A 21,272-nucleotide genomic window follows, 5' to 3' on the forward strand; every position below is an offset into this window, starting at 1 on the left:
TGATTACAGTGGTGGGTGGACTCATTTACATTTTGAGCAAAGCCAATTGAGTCTAATAATAGATTAAATGCAGTGCTGAGGCTGTCATTCTCAGCATCTGTGTGGATGTTAAAATCGCCCACTATAATTATCTTATCTGAGCTAAGCACTAAGTCAGACAAAAGGTCTGAAAATTCACAGAGAAACTCACAGTAACGACCAGGTGGACGATAGATAATAACAAATAAAACTGGTTTTTGGGACTTCCAATTTGGATGGACAAACTAAGAGTCAAGCTTTCAAATGAATTAAAGCTCTGTCTGGGTTTTTGATTAATTAATAAGCTGGAATGGAAGATTGCTGCTAATCCTCCGCCTCGGCCCGTGCTACGAGCATTCTGGCAGTTAGTGTGACTTGGGGGTGTTGACTCATTTAAACTAACATATTCATCCTGCTGTAACCAGGTTTCTGTAAGGCAGAATAAATCAATATGTTGATCAATTATTATATCAGGGACTTGGAAGAGAGAAACCTAATGTTTAATAGACCACATTTAACTGTTTTAGTCTGTGGTGCAGTTGAAGGTGCTATATTATTTTTTCTTTTTGAATTTTTATGCTTAAATAGATTTTTACTGGTTGTTGGTGGTCTGGGAGCAGGCACCGTCTCTACGGGGATGGGGTAATGAGGGGATGGCAGGGAGAGAGAAGCTGCAGAGAGGTGTGTAAGACTACAACTCTGCTTCCTGGTCCCAACCCGCTCGGGTTGCTCGGGATCTGCCAGAGGGAAACTAACGTCGGCTAAGCTACCTTGGTCCGCACCGACTACAGAGGCCTGGCTAGCTGTAGAATTTTCCACAGTGCGGAGCCGAGTCTCGAATTCGCCCAGTCTGGCCTCCAAAGCTACACTTATTACAAGTACCATTACTGCTAAAGGAGGCCGAGGAATAACTAAACATTTCACACCCAGAGCGGAAAAGTGCGGGAGAGACAGGAGAAGCCGCCATGCTAAACCGGCTAAGAGCTAGTAGCTGCGCTAAGCTAGCGGATTCCTAAAAACACACAAAGTGAATAATGTGTAAATAATTTAGAGGTGATTCAGCAGAGGGAGTGCTTTAGTTAAGGCACGTGAAGATTACACTGTGAAACAAATCGTTATCTAGTAAACTAGATCAATCTAACTGCGCAGATTAAACAGCTAACAGATACAGCAAAACACCGCTGTGCTCCGGAACAGGAAGTGATACAATACCGCAGTGAGAGCCAACCACCAGTAGAGGCAAGCAAGAGTAAGTCCAGATGAAGAGCAAAAATTAGGGAAGAAAAAAAAAAAGCAAATACAACCCCTGGCAAAAATGATGGAATCACCGGCCTCGGAGGATGTTCATTCAGTTGTTTAATTTTGTAGAAAATAAAATAATTGTGGCAGTCAGTAACGGTTACTTTTTTAGACCAAGCAGAGGGAAAAAAAATATGGAATCACTCAATTCTGAGGAATAAATTATGGAATCATGAAAAACAAAAGAACGCTCCAACACATCACTAGTATTTTGTTGCACCACCTCTGGCTTTTATAACAGCTTGCAGTCTCTGAGGTATGGACTTAATGAGTGACAAACAGTACTCTTCATCAATCTGGTTCCAACTTTCTCTGATTGCTGTTGCCAGATCAGCTTTGCAGGTTGGAGCCTTGTCATGGACCATTTTCTTCAACTTCCACCAAAGATTTTCAATTGGATTAAGATCCGGACTATTTGCAGGCCATGACATTGACCCTATGTGTCTTTTTGCAAGGAATGTTTTCAGTTTTTGCTCTATGGCAAGATGCCATAAATGATGCCTTTCAATTGATGGGATAAGAAAAGTGTCCAAAATATCAATGTAAACTTGTGCATTTATTGATGATGTAATGACAGCCATCTCCCCAGTGCCTTTACCTGACATGCAGCCCCATATCATCAATGACTGTGGAAATTTACATGTTCTCTTCAGGCAGTCATCTTTATAAATCTCATTAGAACGGCACCAAACAAAAGTTCCAGCATCATCACCTTGCCCAATGCAGATTCGAGATTCATCACTGAATATGACTTCCATCCAGTCATCCACAGTCCACAATTGCTTTTCTTTAGCCCACTGTAACCTTGTTTTTTTCTGTTTAGGTGTTAATAATGGCTTTCGTTTAGCTTTTCTGTATGTAAATCCCATTTCCTTTAGGCGGTTTCTTACAGTTCGGTCACAGACGTTGACTCCAGTTTCCTCCCATTCGTTTCTCATTTGTTTTGTTGTGCATTTTCAATTTTTGAGACATATTGCTTTAAGTTTTCTGTCTTGACGCTTTGATGTCTTCCTTGGTCTACCTGTATGTTTGCCTTTAACAACCTTCCCATGTTGTTTGTATTTGGTCCAGAGTTTAGACACAGCTGACTGTGAACAACCAACATCTTTTGCAACATTGCGTGATGATTTACCCTCTTTTGATAATCCTCTCCTTTGTTTCAATTGACATCTCTCGTGTTGGAGCCATGATTCATGTCAGTCCACTTGGTGCAACAGCTCTGTGATCACTCCTTTTTAGGTGCAGACTAACAAGCAGATCTGATTTGATGCAGGTGTTAGTTTTGGGGATGAAAATTTACAGGGTGATTCCATAATTTTTTCCTCAGAATTGAGTGAGTCCATATTTCTTTCCCTCTGCTTGGTCTAAGAATGTAACCGTTACTGACTGCCACAACTTATAGTGTTTCTTAAAGCCAGAAAGTTGCCATTTGAAATGACTTTAGTTTTGTGTCATGTCTGTGATCTGCTTTTTTTCTACAAAATTAAACAACTGAATGAACATCTTCTGAGGCCGGTGATTCCATAATTATTGCCAGGGGTTGTAGAATACCACGTTTATGTCAAACCTAAAACTTTGTAAATATTACGCTAAATGTGTAAATACTTAGCATTAACTAATCTGCTAAACATCAAGCTAAATATTTAGCTAAATGTTGAGACGAATATGCACCTTAATAAAAGAGCCAGCTGTTCCTCCCTGAAAGAGATTTAAATAAAGCATCTAATGACAGATATTTAACATGTGAGGGCGTGTTTATTAAAATTTACAACTCATGGATGTTTTGTAGCCTGCTGTCTTTTGATATCAATTTCAATTGAAGGGGCACTTGTAAAATATTAATAATTTTTTTTTTAAAATGGCTGTCTGTGCAAAATTTTGTGGTGGTGGTGGGGGTCGCTCAGAGGGGGTCTTGCCCGGGGAGTAATTCAGTGTAAAACCGCCACTGACCTTCAGTGTGACCTGCAGCAGCATCAGTTCTTGCTCCAGCAGCTGTAACTCGGGGAACTGGCCCCTGTAGTCGTCCAGCGCAGAGACAATGGCTCCCAGAGCGTCCTCCAGCCCGCTGTCCACCTGACCGTCCTCTTCTGTGTCTGCCCGCGGGGTTTCTTGCACCACAGCCACCCGCCGGGCCACATATGTCACATCCGCACCTTCTGACAGAAGGGCGTTAGTTTGTGATGGACGTTGGGTGTCTTCCGTCCTCTGCTCCTCCTCTGCTGGTTTTGGATCGGTGCCGTCAGTTTTCGGGATTTCCTTAACCACAGAGAGCCTCTTTGGTGACGCCCCTACGCCAACGGAGCTGGGAGGTTCTGAAGTTCTGTTGGTCAAGATGATTTCAATGCTACTGACTGAGATCCCGGAGACCAGAGACACCACCTCTCCCGATTCAGACCGGTCTGTCAAAACTAGTCCGTCTGTGCTGCTTTCACTAATGTGGCTGAGAGATCGAGAATAACCGTGCGAGCTGTGACTGTTTGTGACCGCTGAATCCACCGTTACCAGGGGTGACTGTTTCCCAGAGTCCTCACTGCCAGGTTGTCCTACTGTGGTCACCATCACTTTCTCCTCGTCCCTGCAAGACAATCATACGTCAGCAACAGAAATATACATAAGACCGTATATTTTATTCCAACGCAGGTTGTCCAGGAGACACAAGAAAACAACCAGAAATCACAGCAATGCAGTTCTTACAAAGATCTGCCAAATCAGAACGTTCCAGAAAAGTGTGTAAAACCATCCGAGTATTACAACCAATAAAAACAAACATCTTCAGCAGATCAGGCGGCTTCTTACTGGAGTCTCACCCCTCAAATACGTTTGTGGCTTTTCATTTCATCACTGTCTACTGGGTACAAAGGGTCACCAAAAACCTCTCGGAAAATTAATGATTAAGTTTCTGCTCTGTCAACCGATACAAAAAAGGGTTTCAATACAAAACTGAGAGCTTCCTGGTGATCAGGTGGGTTATTTATGACAGTTCTGTTAAATTGTAGTCAACAAGTCTGTGATCTTTGGTTCCACTGGGAGGATTTTGTGCCTCATTCACATCATTAGTGGCGCCCTCTGGTGGTTAATGAGACCAACTACAAATGGTTTATTATTGAAAAGCAGCAGTTTATGCAGTTGTTCTGAAAATGCATTTTTAAAACTATTCTGCATTCAACAGCAAAAAAAAAAAAAAAAAAAAAATGTAAGTAAAGGGGGGGGGGATGGAGTGATGTATAATCAATATTTCTAAACACACGGATCAAATATTACCTGCCCTCTGCTTTGGGGTGTGACATGTTTGGAGCCTCACTGATGGTTTTCGTTTTGTAAGAAGAGTTTGGCGTCGAGGCGTCTCCAGGAAGAAATGAGACGTCCGGCTGGTGGGAGGAGCTTTGTGCTCCAGGTGTAACTATCATCACCTTGACAGAAATATGGACACGGCATCACAGGTGAATCCAAATAACACAACCAAGAAATGTCAGGCTATCTGTCGCTGTCATGATCCATCAGAACTGAAGCTGAACCCTGGGGCGCCTCCAAACGCAGTTACTCAGCACAATGTATCCTTCAAACTGTCAGTAAAAAGTTATGAGCAACACTTAGCAATTAGCACTGTCATCCTGACAAAAATATTCCAGGTGAGAAATCATTCTTCACCCTTAAGACAGATTTTTTTTCTTTATAACTATAAAGTCATTTTCACATGAAGACATAACTTAGGAGTCATGGAAATAGTGTTCAGCTGTGACTCTGTTGTGTGAACAAGCGGACTTCATTCATCTTCTACCGCCTAGTGCAATTGAGGGTCGCGGGGGGCTGGAGCCTATCCCAACAGTCATAGAGCGTGAGGCGGAGTACACCCAGGACAGGATGCCAGTCTGTCGCAGGGCCACAAACAGACAAACAAACACAGACACACCCACACACACCTACGGACAATTTAAAGATTCCAATCCATGTAATCCGTATGTCTTTGGATGTGGGAGGAAACCGGAGCACCCGGAGGAAACCCATGCACACATGGGGAGAACATGCAAACTCCACACAGAAAGGCCATGGGAATTGAACCCATGACCTTCTCGCTGTGAGGCAACAGTGCTAACCACTAATCCACTGTGCTGCCCAACAAGCGGACGTTTTGAGTGTAAATTAAACAGCCATGGATTTGTGAAAACTGAAACATTTTTCCACCCAGATTTTAACTATGAAGGAGTAGATTTGAAAATGAAAATAGTCCCGAGTTTAAAATTCCTGCTCAAACAAGGAGTCATGCTGAGGAAAACAAGTAATACTGTGATATAACACCATGACCGTTCAATAAGTGAAAAAATACTGTGATATTAATTTCAGGTCATGTAGTTTGAAGAATTTGGGGAAAAGTGGAAGAGCTTTTTTTTTTTTTTTTTTTTTTACTTTTTGATGCGTGGAGTTGTGCTGCCCAAATGCAGACAACCGAGGACTTGACGAATCATCGGACGACTCTGATGAATTTGACCACGCCGTTCCATTCTCCAGCTCTTCATGGTGATGCAGCATGTTCTGGAAGAAAAACAGGAATAGTTTAAAAGAATAAACTATGAAGCCACTGAGAGTTTCCATGGACTGGACATCGGTCCATCACAGGTTACTTCTACAGACAGGGATTGTACCCATTTATAGGTGGGAGGACTGAGCCACTGCAGATGAAATGTCTTGTTCATGGACAAAGACAGCGCAAACAGGAATCGAACCCAGGTCTACACATTAATAGTCCAACTGGTATCCCACTGAGGCCCCTGCTCTGCTGGTAATGTGCTTGAACTGTGACGAATAACAGCAAAGCAGAAGCTCCATGTTTACATCCAGAAACATGAATGCCAGCGCACAGGAAACCCGCGTAAAAGCTTCCTGTTTTTGTAGATTATCTACAGGTAAGATGTGAAGATACACCAACGGGCTGAAAACGGTTTACATTTCAGGTTTCTTTCATGCTGCACGTTCTGCCGCTGCATGTCACCGCCCACAGTGAAAACATGGAACTAGAAACGTGTGCAGACCTGATGTGGGCGATGACACTCAGTGCAGAGTCCGTCTCAGTGACGTGGGACAAGTCCACGCAAAACTTCACACTGGCAGCCAAATCTGTGTCATGTTGTGGAGACAAACACCCAGCAGCAGATTTCCTGTCTCAAAGTGGAACTGTTGGGCAGCTAGAGGGCGACTAACAGGTGGAGACACTCTGACTCTAGGTTTCTACTGCTCTACTCTGAGCTCTGGTGGTTCTACTCCACGAGGACTTACTGCAGCGGGTCTTGCAGGCAGGTGGTTGCGACAGGAACATCTCTGCCTAAGTGTTTGTCCGAAGCTATCCAACAGTGGCCAGAAGTGCCACTTGGTCAAAGTCCGTGGTAAAGACTGCACATGACAGCGGCAGCCACGTGGAAGAAAGGACAACGGAGCAGTTAGGGGTGACAACATTAAAGAAAATGTGATTCTGACAGCAGTGCATCCAAATCAAGACCACTGGGACACAGTGTTCCACTCCACAATTGGAGAACACTTATTATTTGTTTTATATGACACTTAAATAGATCATAGTCCAGGCAGAGTCCACATGCTGCAGATCACTTCCTCATATCATGGATGCATCGTTATACAGTTATATGTAGAAGTTTTGGCCCCCCTGATCATTTCCATGATTTTCCTTTATAAATCATTCAATCAATCAATCAATCAACAACTTTATTAATCCCACAAGGGGCAATTTCATTTGAGCAGTCCGTTTAAGAAAAAATAAAATACAATAACAATATATAACAACAATAAAACTAATAAAAAAAACAAAACAAATAAAACAAACTTAAGAAGTTAAAATGAATAGCAAGAATAAATAAATAAATAAAAACATGGCAGACCTACAGAGCATTTAAAAGTCGAATCGCCGAAGGTATAAACAACTTTAAAAACTGGTTGGTTCTACACACCGGGGAAGAAGGAAGCAGAGAAAACTCTCCTAAAAGAACATGACCTGACATGGACAAAATTATTTCAGGCTTCCGGAGGATCTGTTGATTACAAAAAGAGTGTAAATCTCTTTGTTTCACTCCGATAATCTTTGAACAAATTTGAACAATGCTGTTCAGGCTGTTTCTGTCTTTCACTGAGAGGCTGTGAAACCAGCAGATAAATGAAAAACACAAAAAACTCAATAAAAGACTGATAAAAACGACAAAGGATCGCAGGTCTGACAGAAAAGAGTTCAGTTTACGGAGAAGATAAATTCTCTGCTGTCCTCGCTTCACAATGGCATCTGTGTTCACATCAAACTTCAGCATGTCATCAAAAATAGTCCCCAAATACTTATATGATGTGACAAGTTCCACTTTTTCATTGTGTATGATACTCTCCTTGGCCACATCCCTGCTACATCTGAAGTCAATGATCATTTCTTTAGTTTTGGACACATTTAAATCCAAAAATTTGTTATCATACCAACAAATAAAATCTGATAAAACAGCTCCGTGGTCTGATTCTGAACCGTGGAGAAGAGACAACAGTACAGTATCATCAGAAAATTTAACCAAATCACTGTTGTCTTGAGAACTCCTACAGCTGTCTGTATACATAATAAAAAGGAGGGGCGAAAGAACGCACCCTTGTGGTGAGCCTGTGGACAACACGAAAGAGTCCGAGAGGCAGCCATTTACAAAGACCCTCTGCTCACAGTCAGATAAAAAATTAAAAATCCATAAAACAAGCTGGTGAGGTTGGTTGGATTGGTTGTTTGGATCAGAAATTTCAGTTAAATATATCATATAGCAGACAAACACACTGATATTTGAGAAGTGAAATGAAGTTTATAGGATTTACAGAAAGTGAGCAATAATTATTTAAACCAAATGAGGCAGGTGCATAAATTTGGGCACCCCAACAGAAAAAAATACATCAATATTTAGTAGATCCTCCTTTTCCTTAACTAGTACTGTGCCTGTGGTCTTCCATTTCCTCACTATGTTCCTCACAGTGGAAACTGACAGCTGAAATCTCTGAGATAGCTTTTTGTATCCTTCCCCTAAACCATGATGTTGAACAATCTTTGTTTTCAGGTCATTTGAGAGTTGTTTAGAGGCTCCCATGTTGCCACTCATTAGAAGTGATGCAAAGAGGGGAAACATTTCCAAATGACCACCTTAAATACTCTTTCTCATGATTGGATTCACTTGTGTAAGAAGGTCAAGGGTCAGTGAGCTTACCAAACCAATCTTTTGTTCCAATAATTAGTGCTAAATGTATTCACATCAATAAAATGACAAGGGTGCCCAAATTTATGCACCTGCCTAATTTTGTTTAAATAATCATTGCACACTTTCTGTAAATACTAGAAACTTCATTTCAGTTCTCAAATATCAGTGTGTTTGTCTGCTATATGATATATTTAACTGAAATTTGTGATCCAGACAACCAGTGATTTATAATGGAAAATCATGGAAATCATCAGGGCGTGAGATCGATAGACGGATCGGTGCAGCATCTGCAGTGATGCGGTCGCTGTATCGGACCGTCGTAGTGAAGAGAGAGCTGAGTAGGGGGGCAAAGCTCTCGATTTACGATCCGATCCTCACCTATGGTCATGAGATTTGGCTCATGACCGAAAGAACGAGATCGCGAGTATACAAGCGGCCGAGATGAGTTTCCTCCGCAGGGTGGCTGGGCGCTCCCTTCGAGATAGGGTGAGGAGCTCGGTCACTCGGGAGGAGCTCGGAGTTGAGCCGCTGCTCCTCCATGTCGAAAGGAGTCAGTTGAGGTGGCTCTGGCATCTTTTCTGGATGCCCCCTGGACGCCTCGCTGGAGAGGTGTTCCGGGCACGTCCCATTGGGAGGAGGCCCCGGGGAAGACCCAGGACACGCTGGAGGGACTACGTCTCTCAGCTGGTTTGGGAACGCCTTGGGGTTCCCCCGGAGGAGCTGGGGGAGGTGTGTGTGGATCGGGAGGTCTGGGCGGCTTTGCTTGAGCTGCTGCCCCACAACCCGACTCCGGATAAAGCGGAAGAAAATGGATGGATGGATTTTTAATTATTTATTCAATTTTATGTTGACTTGTTTTATGTAAGGCGCCCTGAGATGGCTTTTGCTGTGATTTGGCGCATTATAAGCTAATTAAATTAAATTCTGAAACTCGGGTTCCAGAATATATTCTGGATAATCTCCAAAATGGAATCACTTATTTCCCAGAACATTGGTGATCTGTTCATCAAATTTTATTTAAATAAATTCAGACAGACAGACAGAAAAATGCCGGTGAAAAGGCAATTGTAAAGAGGTCAACGAAGTTTAATTTTCACATTTTATGCACCAGAAAGTATAAATCAGGAATTATGACATTAAGTTTTTATTCTAAATGTATGAAAAATGTTATGAGTGTGTTGAATCCTGAATCATGTACTGAGCTTGTTTCAAAAAACCAAAGATCAGATGACCTGCTTCTGTTTCAATTTGTTTACAGATAGTTTGATGTTGACTTTTAAAATAATAGTGAAAATCAACATTTTATGTCAAATTGGAATTAATTCATTTTCCCCTCAAGATTCTGCTCACAACACCCCATAATGACAACATGAAAAGTTTTTTTTTTTTGCAATTTATTAAAAAAAAAAAATTAAGACACCACATGTACATACTGTAAGTATTCACCGCCTTTGCTCAATACTTTGTTGACGCACCTTTGGCAGCAATTCCAGCCTCAAGTCTTCTTGAATATGCCACAAGCTTGGTGCACCTATCGTTGGACAGTTTGATCCATTCCTCTTTGCAGCACCTCTCAAGCTCCATCAGGTTGGATGGGGCGTGTCGGTGCACAGACATTTTCAGATCTCTCCAGAGATGTTCAGTCAGATTCAGGTCTGGGCTCTGGCTAGACCACTCAAGGACATTCATAGAATTGTCCTGAAGCTACTCCTTTGATATCTTGGCTGTGTGTTTAGGGTCATTGTCCTGCTGAAAGATGAACCATCGCCCCAGTCTGAGGTCAACAGCGCTCTGGAGCAGGTTTTCATCCAGGATGTCTCTGTACATTGCTGCATTCATCTTTCCCTCAATCCTGACTAGTCTCCCAGTTCCTGCTGTTGAAAAACATCCCCACAGCATGATGCTGCCACCACCATGCTTCACTGTGGGGATGGTGCCTGGTTTTCTCCAAACATGACACCAAAGAGTTCAATCTTTGTCTCATCAGACCAGAGAATTTTGTTTCTCCTGGTCTGAGAGTCCTTCAGGTGCCTTTCCGCAAACTCCAGGTGGGCTGCCATGTGGCCTTTTACTAAAGTGTGGCTTCCGTTTGGCCACTCACCATACAGGCCTGGATTGGTGGATTGCTGCAGGATGGTTGTCCTTCTGGAAGGTTCTCCTCTCTCCACAGAGGATGCTGGAGCTGACAGAGTGACCATCGGGTTCGTGGTCACCTCCCTGAACCTAAGGTCCTTCTCTCCCCGAGCCGCATCAGTTTAGACGGGCGGCCAGCTCTAGGAAGAGTCCTGGAGGATCTGAACTTCTTCCATTTACAGATGATGGAGGCCACTGTACTTATTGTGACCTTTAAAGTAGCAGAAATGTTTCTGTATCCTTGCCCAGATTTGTGCCTCCAGACAATCCTGTTTTGGAGGTGTACAGACAATTCCTTTGACAACATGCTTGGTTTGTGCTCTGACTGTCAACTGTGGGACCTTATATATAGCCAGGTGTGTGTCTTTCCAAATCATGTCCAATCAACTGAATTTACCTCAGCTGGACTCCAGTTAAGCTGTAGAAACATCTCAAAGATGATCAGTGGAAACAGGAGGCACCTGAGCTCAATTTAGAGCTTCATGACAAAGACTGTGAATACTTATGTATGTGTGATTTCTTAGATTATTTATTTTTAATTAATTTGCAAAAATCTCAAAAAAGTTTTTGACATTGTCATTATGGGGTGTTGTGTGTAGAATTTTGAGGAAAAAAATGAATTTCATCCATTTTGTAATAAGGCTGTAACAACAAAATATGGAAAAAGTGAAGCGCTGTGAAAACTTTCTGGATGCACCGTACATGGTGTAAGAAAAGCGAAACACTCACATAGAAAGCTTGCTCCCGTAGGGACGGCGTGTCTGGTGGCGTCTGGTTCAGGATGGTGGAGAATCTTTTATTGACAGATGGAGCTTTGTTCACAGAGCTCGCCACCGACCCGGAGTCGTCTTTATCAAATGGACTGACAAGAGAAAAACAATGGAAGAGGAAAACAAAAATGAAAAACAAAAAAGATGAAATTATTTTGCATTTTACTCAAATGTTACGTCATTTTGATTAATAAACGTCAGAACTCACTTCCAGGTGACCTCCAGGCTGAGCTTAATGGTGCCGAGGTCGTTAATATCCACGGCGACGGTCTGCGGTAAAGCAGCAAACAGGTCCTTCGTCTCACACGAAACACTTCCTATGACTACGTGATTGGCTAAACTCTTCAGCTCAGTCACCTAGGAGACCAGAGAACAACTACCAGTGACGTCACACACTCAAACCGCACGCGAAACAGTGAAGCAGAAGCAACTGTGTCTGGAAGTCTTGCAGGACATGACAGAATGCACAAACACTGACCTCGAAATCACTGGTGACGAAACATGAGTCAGCTGATTTAGAGTTTCTTCAACAAACACAGCCTACCTGTGATTCGCCAGGCCACTCTCCTGACATGGCTCCCTCTGATTTCTGGCTGTTCCCAAAGATCAAAACAACACTAAAAGGGACTCCGTTGGAGTCACAAGAAGACATCATGCAGAACACGGTGGCCCAGCTGGACCATTCCAAAAGAGAAATGCTTTCTATCAATGGCAAAACCACTGGGAGAAGTGTGTGCAGTTCCAAGGAGACTACTTTGAAGGGAATTAGGATTTCAGACCACCAGGTGAGTAACTGGATTTTTCACAGATTACTCACTGTTTACATGCACCTCATATTACATTTTAATCACATTATTTCCCATGTTGATGAACACAAGAACAAAACGACAGACTATCCTTCAGATCACAGTAAATTCTGGTCGCTTACAAAGAAATTTTAAAGTGAAGAGACACTTCCAGTGACCTTTGTCCTTGTGAACCTAAAATCATTAATGTTCTTGGTGTTAAACAACAGAGGACGTACACCTGAAGGGGTTACATTCAAAATGTAAGTTTTTTAAAAAGAGCTTCTAGTAAAAATTAAAAGATGATAACTTTAACCTGGCCTAAACATTTCAAGTTAATTGGATGTACAGTCTGTGAACATGATGATTTTACTCGCTGCAGCTTTGTTGGGTGGAGCAATGACAACGGATCACAATGATGAGAAAACTGACAAATGTGTCCACTCAGGGCCACCGTAATGTTAGGACGTGATGTTTAATTCCATCGCCGAGGACGGTCCGTGAAAGAAGAACAGATATGAGTGGCTTCCTGATGGTTTCTTAGTACACACACATATCTCTCTCTCTCTCTCTCTCTCTCTCTCTCTCTCTCTCTCTCTCTCTCTCTCTCTCTCTCTCTATATATATATATAAATCAAATCAATTTTATTTATATAGCGCCAAATCACAACAAACAGTTGCCCCAAGGCACTTTATACTGCAAGGCAAATGCCATACAATAATCACAGAAAAACCCCAACGGTCAAAACGACCCCCTGTGAGCAAGCACTTGGCGACAGTGGGAAGGAAAAACTCCCTTTTAACAGGAAGAAACCTCCAGCAGAACCAGGCTCAGGGAGGGGCAGTCTTCTGCTGGGACTGGTTTGGGGCTGAGGGGAGAGAATCAGGAAAAAGACATGCTGTGGAGGGGAGCAGAGATCAATCACTAATGATTAAATGCAGAGTGGTGCATACAGAGCAAAAAGAGAAAGAAACACTCAGTGCATCATGGGAACCCCCCAGCAGTCTAAGTCTATAGCAGCATAACTAAGGGATGGTTCAGGGTCACCTGATCCAGCCCTAACTATAAGCTTTAACAAAAAGGAAAGTTTTAAGCTTAATCTTAAAAGTAGAGAGGGTGTTTGTCTCCCTGATCTGAATTGGGAGCTGGTTCCACAGGAGAGGAGCCTGAAAGCTGAAGGCTCTGCCTCCCATTCTACTCTTACAAACCCTAGGAACTACAAGTAAGCCTGCAGTCTGAGAGCGAAGCGCTCTAATGGGGTAATATGGTACTAAGAGGTCCCTAAGATAAGATGGGACCTGATTATTCAAAACCTTATAAGTAAGAAGAAGAATTTTAAATTCTATTCTAGAATTAACAGGAAGCCAATGAAGAGAGGGCAATATGGGTGAAATATGCTCTCTCCTTCTAGTCCGCGTCAGTACTCTCGCTGCAGCATTTTGAATTAACTGAAGGCTTTTCAGGGAACTTGTAGGACAACCTGATAATAATGAATTACAATAGTCCAGCCTAGAGGAAATAAATGCATGAATTAGTTTTTCAGCATCACTCTGAGACAAGACCTTTCTAATTTTAGAGACATTGCGCAAATGTAAAAAAACAGTCCTACATATTTGCTTTATATGCGCATTGAAGGACATATCCTGATCAAAAATGACTCCAAGATTTCTCACAGTATTACTAGAGGTCAGGGTAATGCCATCCAGAGTAAAGATCTGGTTAGACACCATGTTTCTAAGATTTGTGGGGCCAAGTACAATAACTTCAGTTTTATCTGAATTTAAAAGCAGGAAATTAGAGGTCATCCATGTCTTTATGTCTGTAAGACATTCCTGCAGTTTAATTGGTGTGTCCCCTCTGGCTTCATGGATAGATAAAGCTGGGTATCATCTGCGTAACAATGAAAATTTAAGCAATGCTTTCTAATAATACTGCCTAAGGGAAGCATGTATAAAGTGAATAAAATTGGTCCTAGCACAGAACCTTGTGGAACTGCATAATTAACCTTAGTCTGTGAAGAAGACTCCCCATTTACATGAACAAACTGTAATCTATTACATAAATATGATTCAAACCACCACAGCGCAGTGCCTTTAATACCTATGGCATGCTCTAATCTCTGTAATAAAATTTTATGGTCAACAGTATCAAAAGCAGCACTGAGGTCTAACAGGACAAGCACAGAGATGAGTCCACTGTCTGAGGCCATAAGAAGATCATTTGTAACCTTCACTAATGCTGTTTCTGTACTATAATGAATTCTGAAACCTGACTGAAACGCTTCAAATAGACCATTCCTCTGCAGATGATCAGTTAGCTGTTTTACAACTACCCTTTCAAGAATTTTTGAGAGAAAAGGAAGGCTGGAGATTGGCCTATAATTAGCTAAGATAGCTGCGTCAAGTGATGGCTTTTTAAGTCATGGTTTAATTACTGCCATCTTAAAAGCCTGTGGTACATAGCCAACTAATAAAGATAGATTGATCATATTTAAGATCGAAGCATTAATTAATGGTAGGCTTCCTTGAGCAGCCTGGTAGGAATGGGGTCTAATAGACATGTTGATGGTTGGAGGAAGTGGACTAATGAAAATAACTCAGACAGAACAATCGGAGAGAAAGAGTCTAACCAAATATTGCCTGATCCTTCAGCTGAAAAACAAACTGAAGCACCATCTCTAGCCAATATTTTACCATCAGTCATTAAGTCCAGCAGTGAACCCCCTCAGACTGATGTTGAAACCTTGTTAGAAACTGTTGCTGATGACCAACCTGAAAACCAAAATTACTTACCCGAAGAAACACTTACCTTAGATCCTGTTGAACAACCTGACAATGACGTTACTGCAGTTAATCTCAGACACTCACAGAGAAATAGGAACCCACCTGAAAGACTTCAGTATCCAACCGCGGTAACCCATTAATCTCCATTGTCCAAACGATGCTACATAGTTTGTCCGACGCACTTTCAGTCAGTCGTTACTAAAATCTGTTATTTCGCATTCAAGCTTATCATGCACCGGGACTTGCACGATTTTAGGCGGGGAGGATGTAACCCACATAAACTGTGCGTTAAAAAAATAATAATGCGTAGTAATAGTAATGCGTCAGTGAATGCAACACTTTAGTCACGTGATCCCACGTGCATGTGCCCTTCCGCCTCATGACGCTCAGCCAATCGCGTTGCTCGTAGCGCCTGATATAGATGCCTGTTCCCCCTCTCCGACAGATGTGTGGGAAAGGAGGCTTCAGGACGGCTGCATCAAGGTTTGTCTTCAGTTAAAATTCTGTTTTTGCATGTTTACTGCATTCGTACTAAAAACCCTGTTTTAAATCCGTATGTTTAGAAGTTAATATCCGCTGGCACTGTGGGAGCGTTTCCCTAAACGGAATTGGTGAGTCTGATTGTTTGTGTTAGCATTAGCATATGCATGAGTGGTCTCTATCATCAGACTACCTGTTGTACTGAAATGCTAACTAAGTATTATTAGCCTTGCTGCTTATGTTGTTTGGCTAGTTATTTTAATGTCTTGTTTTGGATTTCATATCCTGTTCATTCAATGCACTTTTATACAAAGAGTATTATGAATTGTATTTCAGGAATGTTGTGTACACAGATGAAAGGAAAGAAAGCTAGCTAGTGTTAATGGAAAATATTTATTGGTCATATATTTGGTCCTGTCTGCTTAAAACAGTATTTGCTGTTCCTATACCTCCCAGAGCCGTATCTTATCTTCTGAACTAGCGCAACATCTGACAAACTCATAATCCCAAATCCTAAATTTTCTTATAGGTTACACCAGCATTACTGAAAGCAGCCAAAGATAACGGTATGTCTTTGGGATGGTTATGAGTAATTTTTTCTCTAATAGTTAAAATTTTATTAACAAAGAAAGTCATGAAGTCATTACTAGTTAAAGTTAAAGGAATACTCGGCTCAATAGAGCTCTGACTCTTTGTCAGCCTGGCTACACTGCTGAAAAGGAAACCTGGGTGTTGTTCTTATTTTCTTCAATTAGTGATGAGTAGTAGATGTCCTAGCTTACGGAGGGCTTTTTTTATAGAGCAACAGACCTCTTTTTCCAGGCTAAGTGAAGATCTTCTAAATTAGTGAGACGCCATTTCCTCTCCAACTTACGGGTTATCTGCTTTAAGCTATGAGTTTGTGAGTTATACCATGGAGTCAGGCACTTCTGATTTAAGGCTCTCTTTTTCAGACATTACATTACATTTTGAGCAAAGCCAATTGAGTCTAATAATAGATTAAATGCAGTGTTGAGACTGTCATTCTCAGCATCTATGTGGATGTTAAAATCGCCCACTATAATTATCTTATCTGAACTAAGCACTAAGTCAGACAAAAGGTCTGAAAATTCACAGAGAAACTCACAGTAACGACCAGGAGGACGATAGATAACAACAAATAAAACTGGTTTTTGGGACTTCCAATTTGGATGGACAAACTAAGAGTCAAGCTTTCAAATGAATTAAAGCTCTGTCTGGGTTTTTGATTAATTAATAAGCTGGAATGGAAGATTGCTGCTAATCCTCCCCCTCGGCCCATGCTACGAGCATTCTGACAGTTAGTGTGACTCGGGGGTGTTCACTCATTTAAACTAACATACGAGGTCTATTAGAAAAGAAACCGACCTTTTTATTTTTTTAAAAAACTATATGGATTGGAATCACGTGAGATTGCGTCAGACAAGCTTGAACCCTCAGTTTCAGAAAAATTTTGATCAAGCAAAGCACCAGTCTCTCAGGAAGAAGTCAGACAAAGGAATTCTGAAGAGGGGGGTGAACCAGTGCTCACTCAAAGCCTGTCCACAGGCGAATGACGCAACCGACAGGCGTGAAAAAACTCACGCATGCGCACGTGATTGAATCACACGTAATTCAAATCCATATAGTTTTTGAAAAAATAAAAAGGTCGGTTTCTTTTCTAATAGACCTCGTATTCATCCTGCTGTAACTAGGTTTCTGTAAGGCAGAATAAATCAAAATGTTGATCAATTATTATATCATTTACTAACAGGGACTTAGAAGAGAGAGACCTAATGTTTAATAGACCACATTTAACTGTTTTAGTCTGTGGTGCAGTTGAAGGTGCTATATTATTTTTTCTTTTTGAATTTTTATGCTTAAATAGATTTTTACTGGTTGTTGGTGGTCTGGGAGCAGGCACAGTCTCTACGGGGATGGGGTATTGGGGGGATGGCAGGGGGAGAGAAGCTGCAGAGAGGTGTGTAAGACTACAACTCTGCTTCCTGGTCCCAACCCTGGATAGTCACGGTTTGGAGGGTTTAATTAAATTGGCCAGATTTCTAGAAATGAGAGCTGCTCCATCCAAAGTGGGATGGATGCCGTCTCTCCTAACAAGACCAGGTTTTCCCCAGAAGCTTTGCCAATTATCTATGAAGCCCACCTCATTTTTTGGACACTACTCAGACAGCCAGCAATTCAAGGAGAACATGTGGCTAAACATGTCACTCCCGGTCCGATTGGGGAGGGGCCCAGAGAAAACTACAGAGTCCGACATTGTTTTTTCAAAGTTACACACTGATTCAATGTTAATTTTAGTGACCTCCGATTGGCGTAACCGGGTGTCATTACTGCCGACGTGAATTACAATCTTACTGAATTTACGCTTAGCCTTAGCCAGCAGTTTCAAATTTCCTTCAATGTCGCCTGCTCTGGCCCCCGGAAGACAACTGACTATGGTTGCTGGTGTCGCTAACTTCACATTTCTCAAAACAGAGTTGCCAATAACCAGAGTTTGTTCCTCTGCGGGTGTGTCGCCGAGTGGGGAAAAACGGTTACAAATGTGAACGGGTTGGTGGTGTACAGGGGGCTTGTGTTTAGGACTACGCTTCCTCCTCACAGTCACCCAGCCAGCCTGCTTTCCCAGCTGCTTGGGATCCGCTGGGGGGCAGCTAAGCTACCTTGGTCCACACCGACTACAGGGGCCTGGCTAGCTGTAGGATTTTCCAAGGTGCGGAGCCAAGTCTCCAATTCGCCCAGCCTGGCCTCCAAAGCTACGAATAAGCTACACTTATTACAAGTACCATTACTGCTAAAGGAGGCCGAGGAATAACTAAACATTTCACACCCAAAGCAGAGAAGTGTGGGAGAGACAGGAGAAGCCGCCATGCTAAACCGGCTAAGAGCTAGTAGCTGCGCTAAGCTAGCGGATTCCCAAAAACACACAAAGTGAATAATGTGTAAATAATTTAGAGGTGAATTCAGCAGAGGGAGTGCTTTAGTTAAGGCACGTGAAGATTACACTGTGAAACAAATCGTTATCTAGTTATCTAGATCAATCTAACTACGCAGATTAAACAGCTAACAGATACAGCAAAACACCGCTGTGCTCTGGAACAGGAAGTGATACAATACCGCAGTGAGAGCCAACCACCAGTAGAGGCCCCATATATATATATATATATATATATATATATATATATATATATATATATATATATATATATATATATATATATATATATATCTCAGAGGCGGTTTCTCTAATGCCGCATTCACACCAGGTGCGATCAGACGCTACAAATTCGCGTGGGTCGCCAGGCGACGGACGCGCCTCCTTCGCCTGGTGTGTCGCTTTGCCTGGGTGGACTTCCGCTGCGAAAATTCGCCCCGGTGCGTCCTCAAATAGGAGGAGCTTCCATTCCGCTCGCCGGCTCCGGTTGTCAGTCAAGTTAACATGACGGACCTTTATCACACGGAGCGAGTTGCTGTGGAAAGCTCCCAATACAGAGAGTATCATTATTTGCTGCAGGAGCTGTGTCAAGATGACGGCCACTTTCAGTGGTCCTTCCTACTCTGCGGGACCCAGTTTGAGGATCAACTGTCCCGTTCACGCGCGCACATGTAAACAAAAAAAAAAAAAAAAAGAAACTCCGCTGCTTGATGCATGCTGGCTCTTCCCCCAAAAAACTCTGTCATAATTGTGTTTAGAAACCAGTCACCATTTGTTTTATTATACATCTGTGTAGTTAATTAATAAAATATTCGCTACAGATGATTCGCTCGCACTCGCACGTAAAAAAAAAAGAAAGGAAAAAGAAACTCCGCTGTTTGCTGCTGGCTGCTCCTCCCTCTTTCCCCAAAAAAACTCTGTCATAATTGTGTTTAGAAGCCAGTCACCATTTGCTTTATTATACAGCTGTGTAGTTAATAAGTAAAATAATCTCCAGGACGATTCGCGCGTGCACGTAAAATAAAAATAAAAAGACACTCCGCTCCACGCTGCCGTGGTGCTGCTGCTCGCTCCAAAAACTGTCATGATTGTGAAATAAAGGACAAAAGAGACATAAGTCCTGCTCACAGGCTGCTACCAGATACAGGACATGTTCACATCTTCAGTCAAACTCCAGACATCTCCACGTCACTACATATTCAGTCCCTGATTGGTCATCGCGGCGCGACGAGACGAAAAAGTTCAGATTTTTGAACTTGGGGAGAAGGGCGACGTGAGGCGACGCAATATCGCGCCACAAACACGCAAAACGCTCAAAATCGCTTCACTCGCATCCATCGCGTCGCGCTGCACGGTTTGGCGCCAAAACGCGTCCTTACATAGGGATTACATGACAACCTGTGGCTGCAGTCGCTCGAGTCGCGTCCGGTGTGAACACGGCAAGACTACAAGTGAAGCTTAGCTTCCCCTAAAATGTCAAAAAATGAAATGGTCAAATATGTACAGTTTGTTATCATTTCATTGACTACAAATGTGTTACAACATGTTCATTTTGAAGGCGAGTTCATTCAGAATCAGCTACTTATCACAAATTGATTGACTCCATTTTGTTAACTTCTCATAAATCTTTTTCTCATTCAGTCTGTGGTCAGTGCATTTTCCTGTAGAAGCCGAGCGTCTGTTCACTTCCATGGAACTCTCTTGAAAGGTTTTTTCATTGCCACGAAACGCGACTGTCATTGGCTAAAGCCACAATTTTGTCCCGCCCCCAGAAGCTGAGCGTCTCTGTGGGTGAATGGAGCTGTGGGCGGGCCTGGACGCTGGAGTTCTGCACTATGATTGGATGATCAGTCGAAAGGCTGAATCCCGTTCTGACTGACATCTATAGGAATGAGACTTAGTTTGCACATTTTTGCATATTTATGCATTTTTAAATTGTTTTTAAAAACAAAAGTTTTAAAGGCGCACAGAGAATTAGACAACGTTATGTGAGAAGATCTCGGTGAGTTACTCTCTGCTTCGTTCTTCAGTAAGTGTTTAAAAGTCGTCACACGTTAATTAAAGTACCGGTTCGCAACACAACTTCAAAGTATTCAGAATTATAACTTTATCCGGGCATATGTGGTAATAATTAGCGGTTGCTGATGCATTGTATTCGCTCGGGGTCACCACAGCAGATTTGATACAGATCTGTGTACTGGTTTGGCACAAGTTGTACGCCACTTGCCCTTCCTGACGCAATTTGAACCAGGAGCTGTCTGCTGTGCAAACAAACACACTAACTGCTTGGACACCACCCTGCTAAAATGAGGCTAACTACAATGTTTTAAAAATGTATAACCAATGATAAAGTTTAACTACATTTGTGAGGTGAACATGCACACATTCAGCTCTGCTGCAACGTTTTCTTCTGTTCAGTGGTGACAAAAACAGTTCACTCTCGGCTTCTGTGTGACTTGTACAATAACATTAATTGGCCCATCAGCTTCTGCTCACTAACATGGTGTTTGGTTTATGAATACATAATGCACCAATTAAATTCATTTGGCTTCTAATGCAACTTATAGTCAGGAAAATACCTGGTGTGTATGTGGATTAGTGTCTTATCTGTGTCTGTCTTCCTCTGTGTTTTCGGTGAAGACATGGACTGTTTTTCTTGTAGTGTGATTTTTGTTGTTGTAGTTTTTGCTGCTCTTCTGTCATTTGTCTACATTGTAAAGTGCATTTCTCCACTGAGCAGAGAAACATATACAGTAGTGTTCAGAATAATAGTAGTGCTATGTAACTAAAAAGATTAATCCAGGTTTTGAGTATATTTCTTATTGTTACATGGGAAACA

General features: G+C 42.1%; 1 protein-coding gene across 3 annotated transcripts in view; it reads right to left on the minus strand.

The window, feature by feature from the left end:
- ripor1 (RHO family interacting cell polarization regulator 1) overlaps positions 1-21,272 on the minus strand; it is a 107,439-nt gene that overhangs the window by 19,018 nt on the left and 67,149 nt on the right. For all 3 annotated transcript variants that reach the window (XM_034177279.1, XM_034177278.1, XM_034177277.1), the window contains exons 11-15: positions 11,643-11,791; positions 11,394-11,526; positions 5,722-5,847; positions 4,579-4,727; positions 3,268-3,892 (exon numbers count right to left, since the gene is read on the minus strand). In XM_034177279.1, the coding sequence (XP_034033170.1) occupies positions 3,268-3,892; positions 4,579-4,727; positions 5,722-5,847; positions 11,394-11,526; positions 11,643-11,791 (1,182 nt within the window). The remainder of the gene's footprint in view (positions 1-3,267; positions 3,893-4,578; positions 4,728-5,721; positions 5,848-11,393; positions 11,527-11,642; positions 11,792-21,272) is intronic.

The sequence above is a fragment of the Thalassophryne amazonica genome, chromosome 8, assembly GCF_902500255.1.
Source record: "Thalassophryne amazonica chromosome 8, fThaAma1.1, whole genome shotgun sequence".
Taxonomy (NCBI): Eukaryota; Metazoa; Chordata; class Actinopteri; order Batrachoidiformes; family Batrachoididae; genus Thalassophryne; species Thalassophryne amazonica.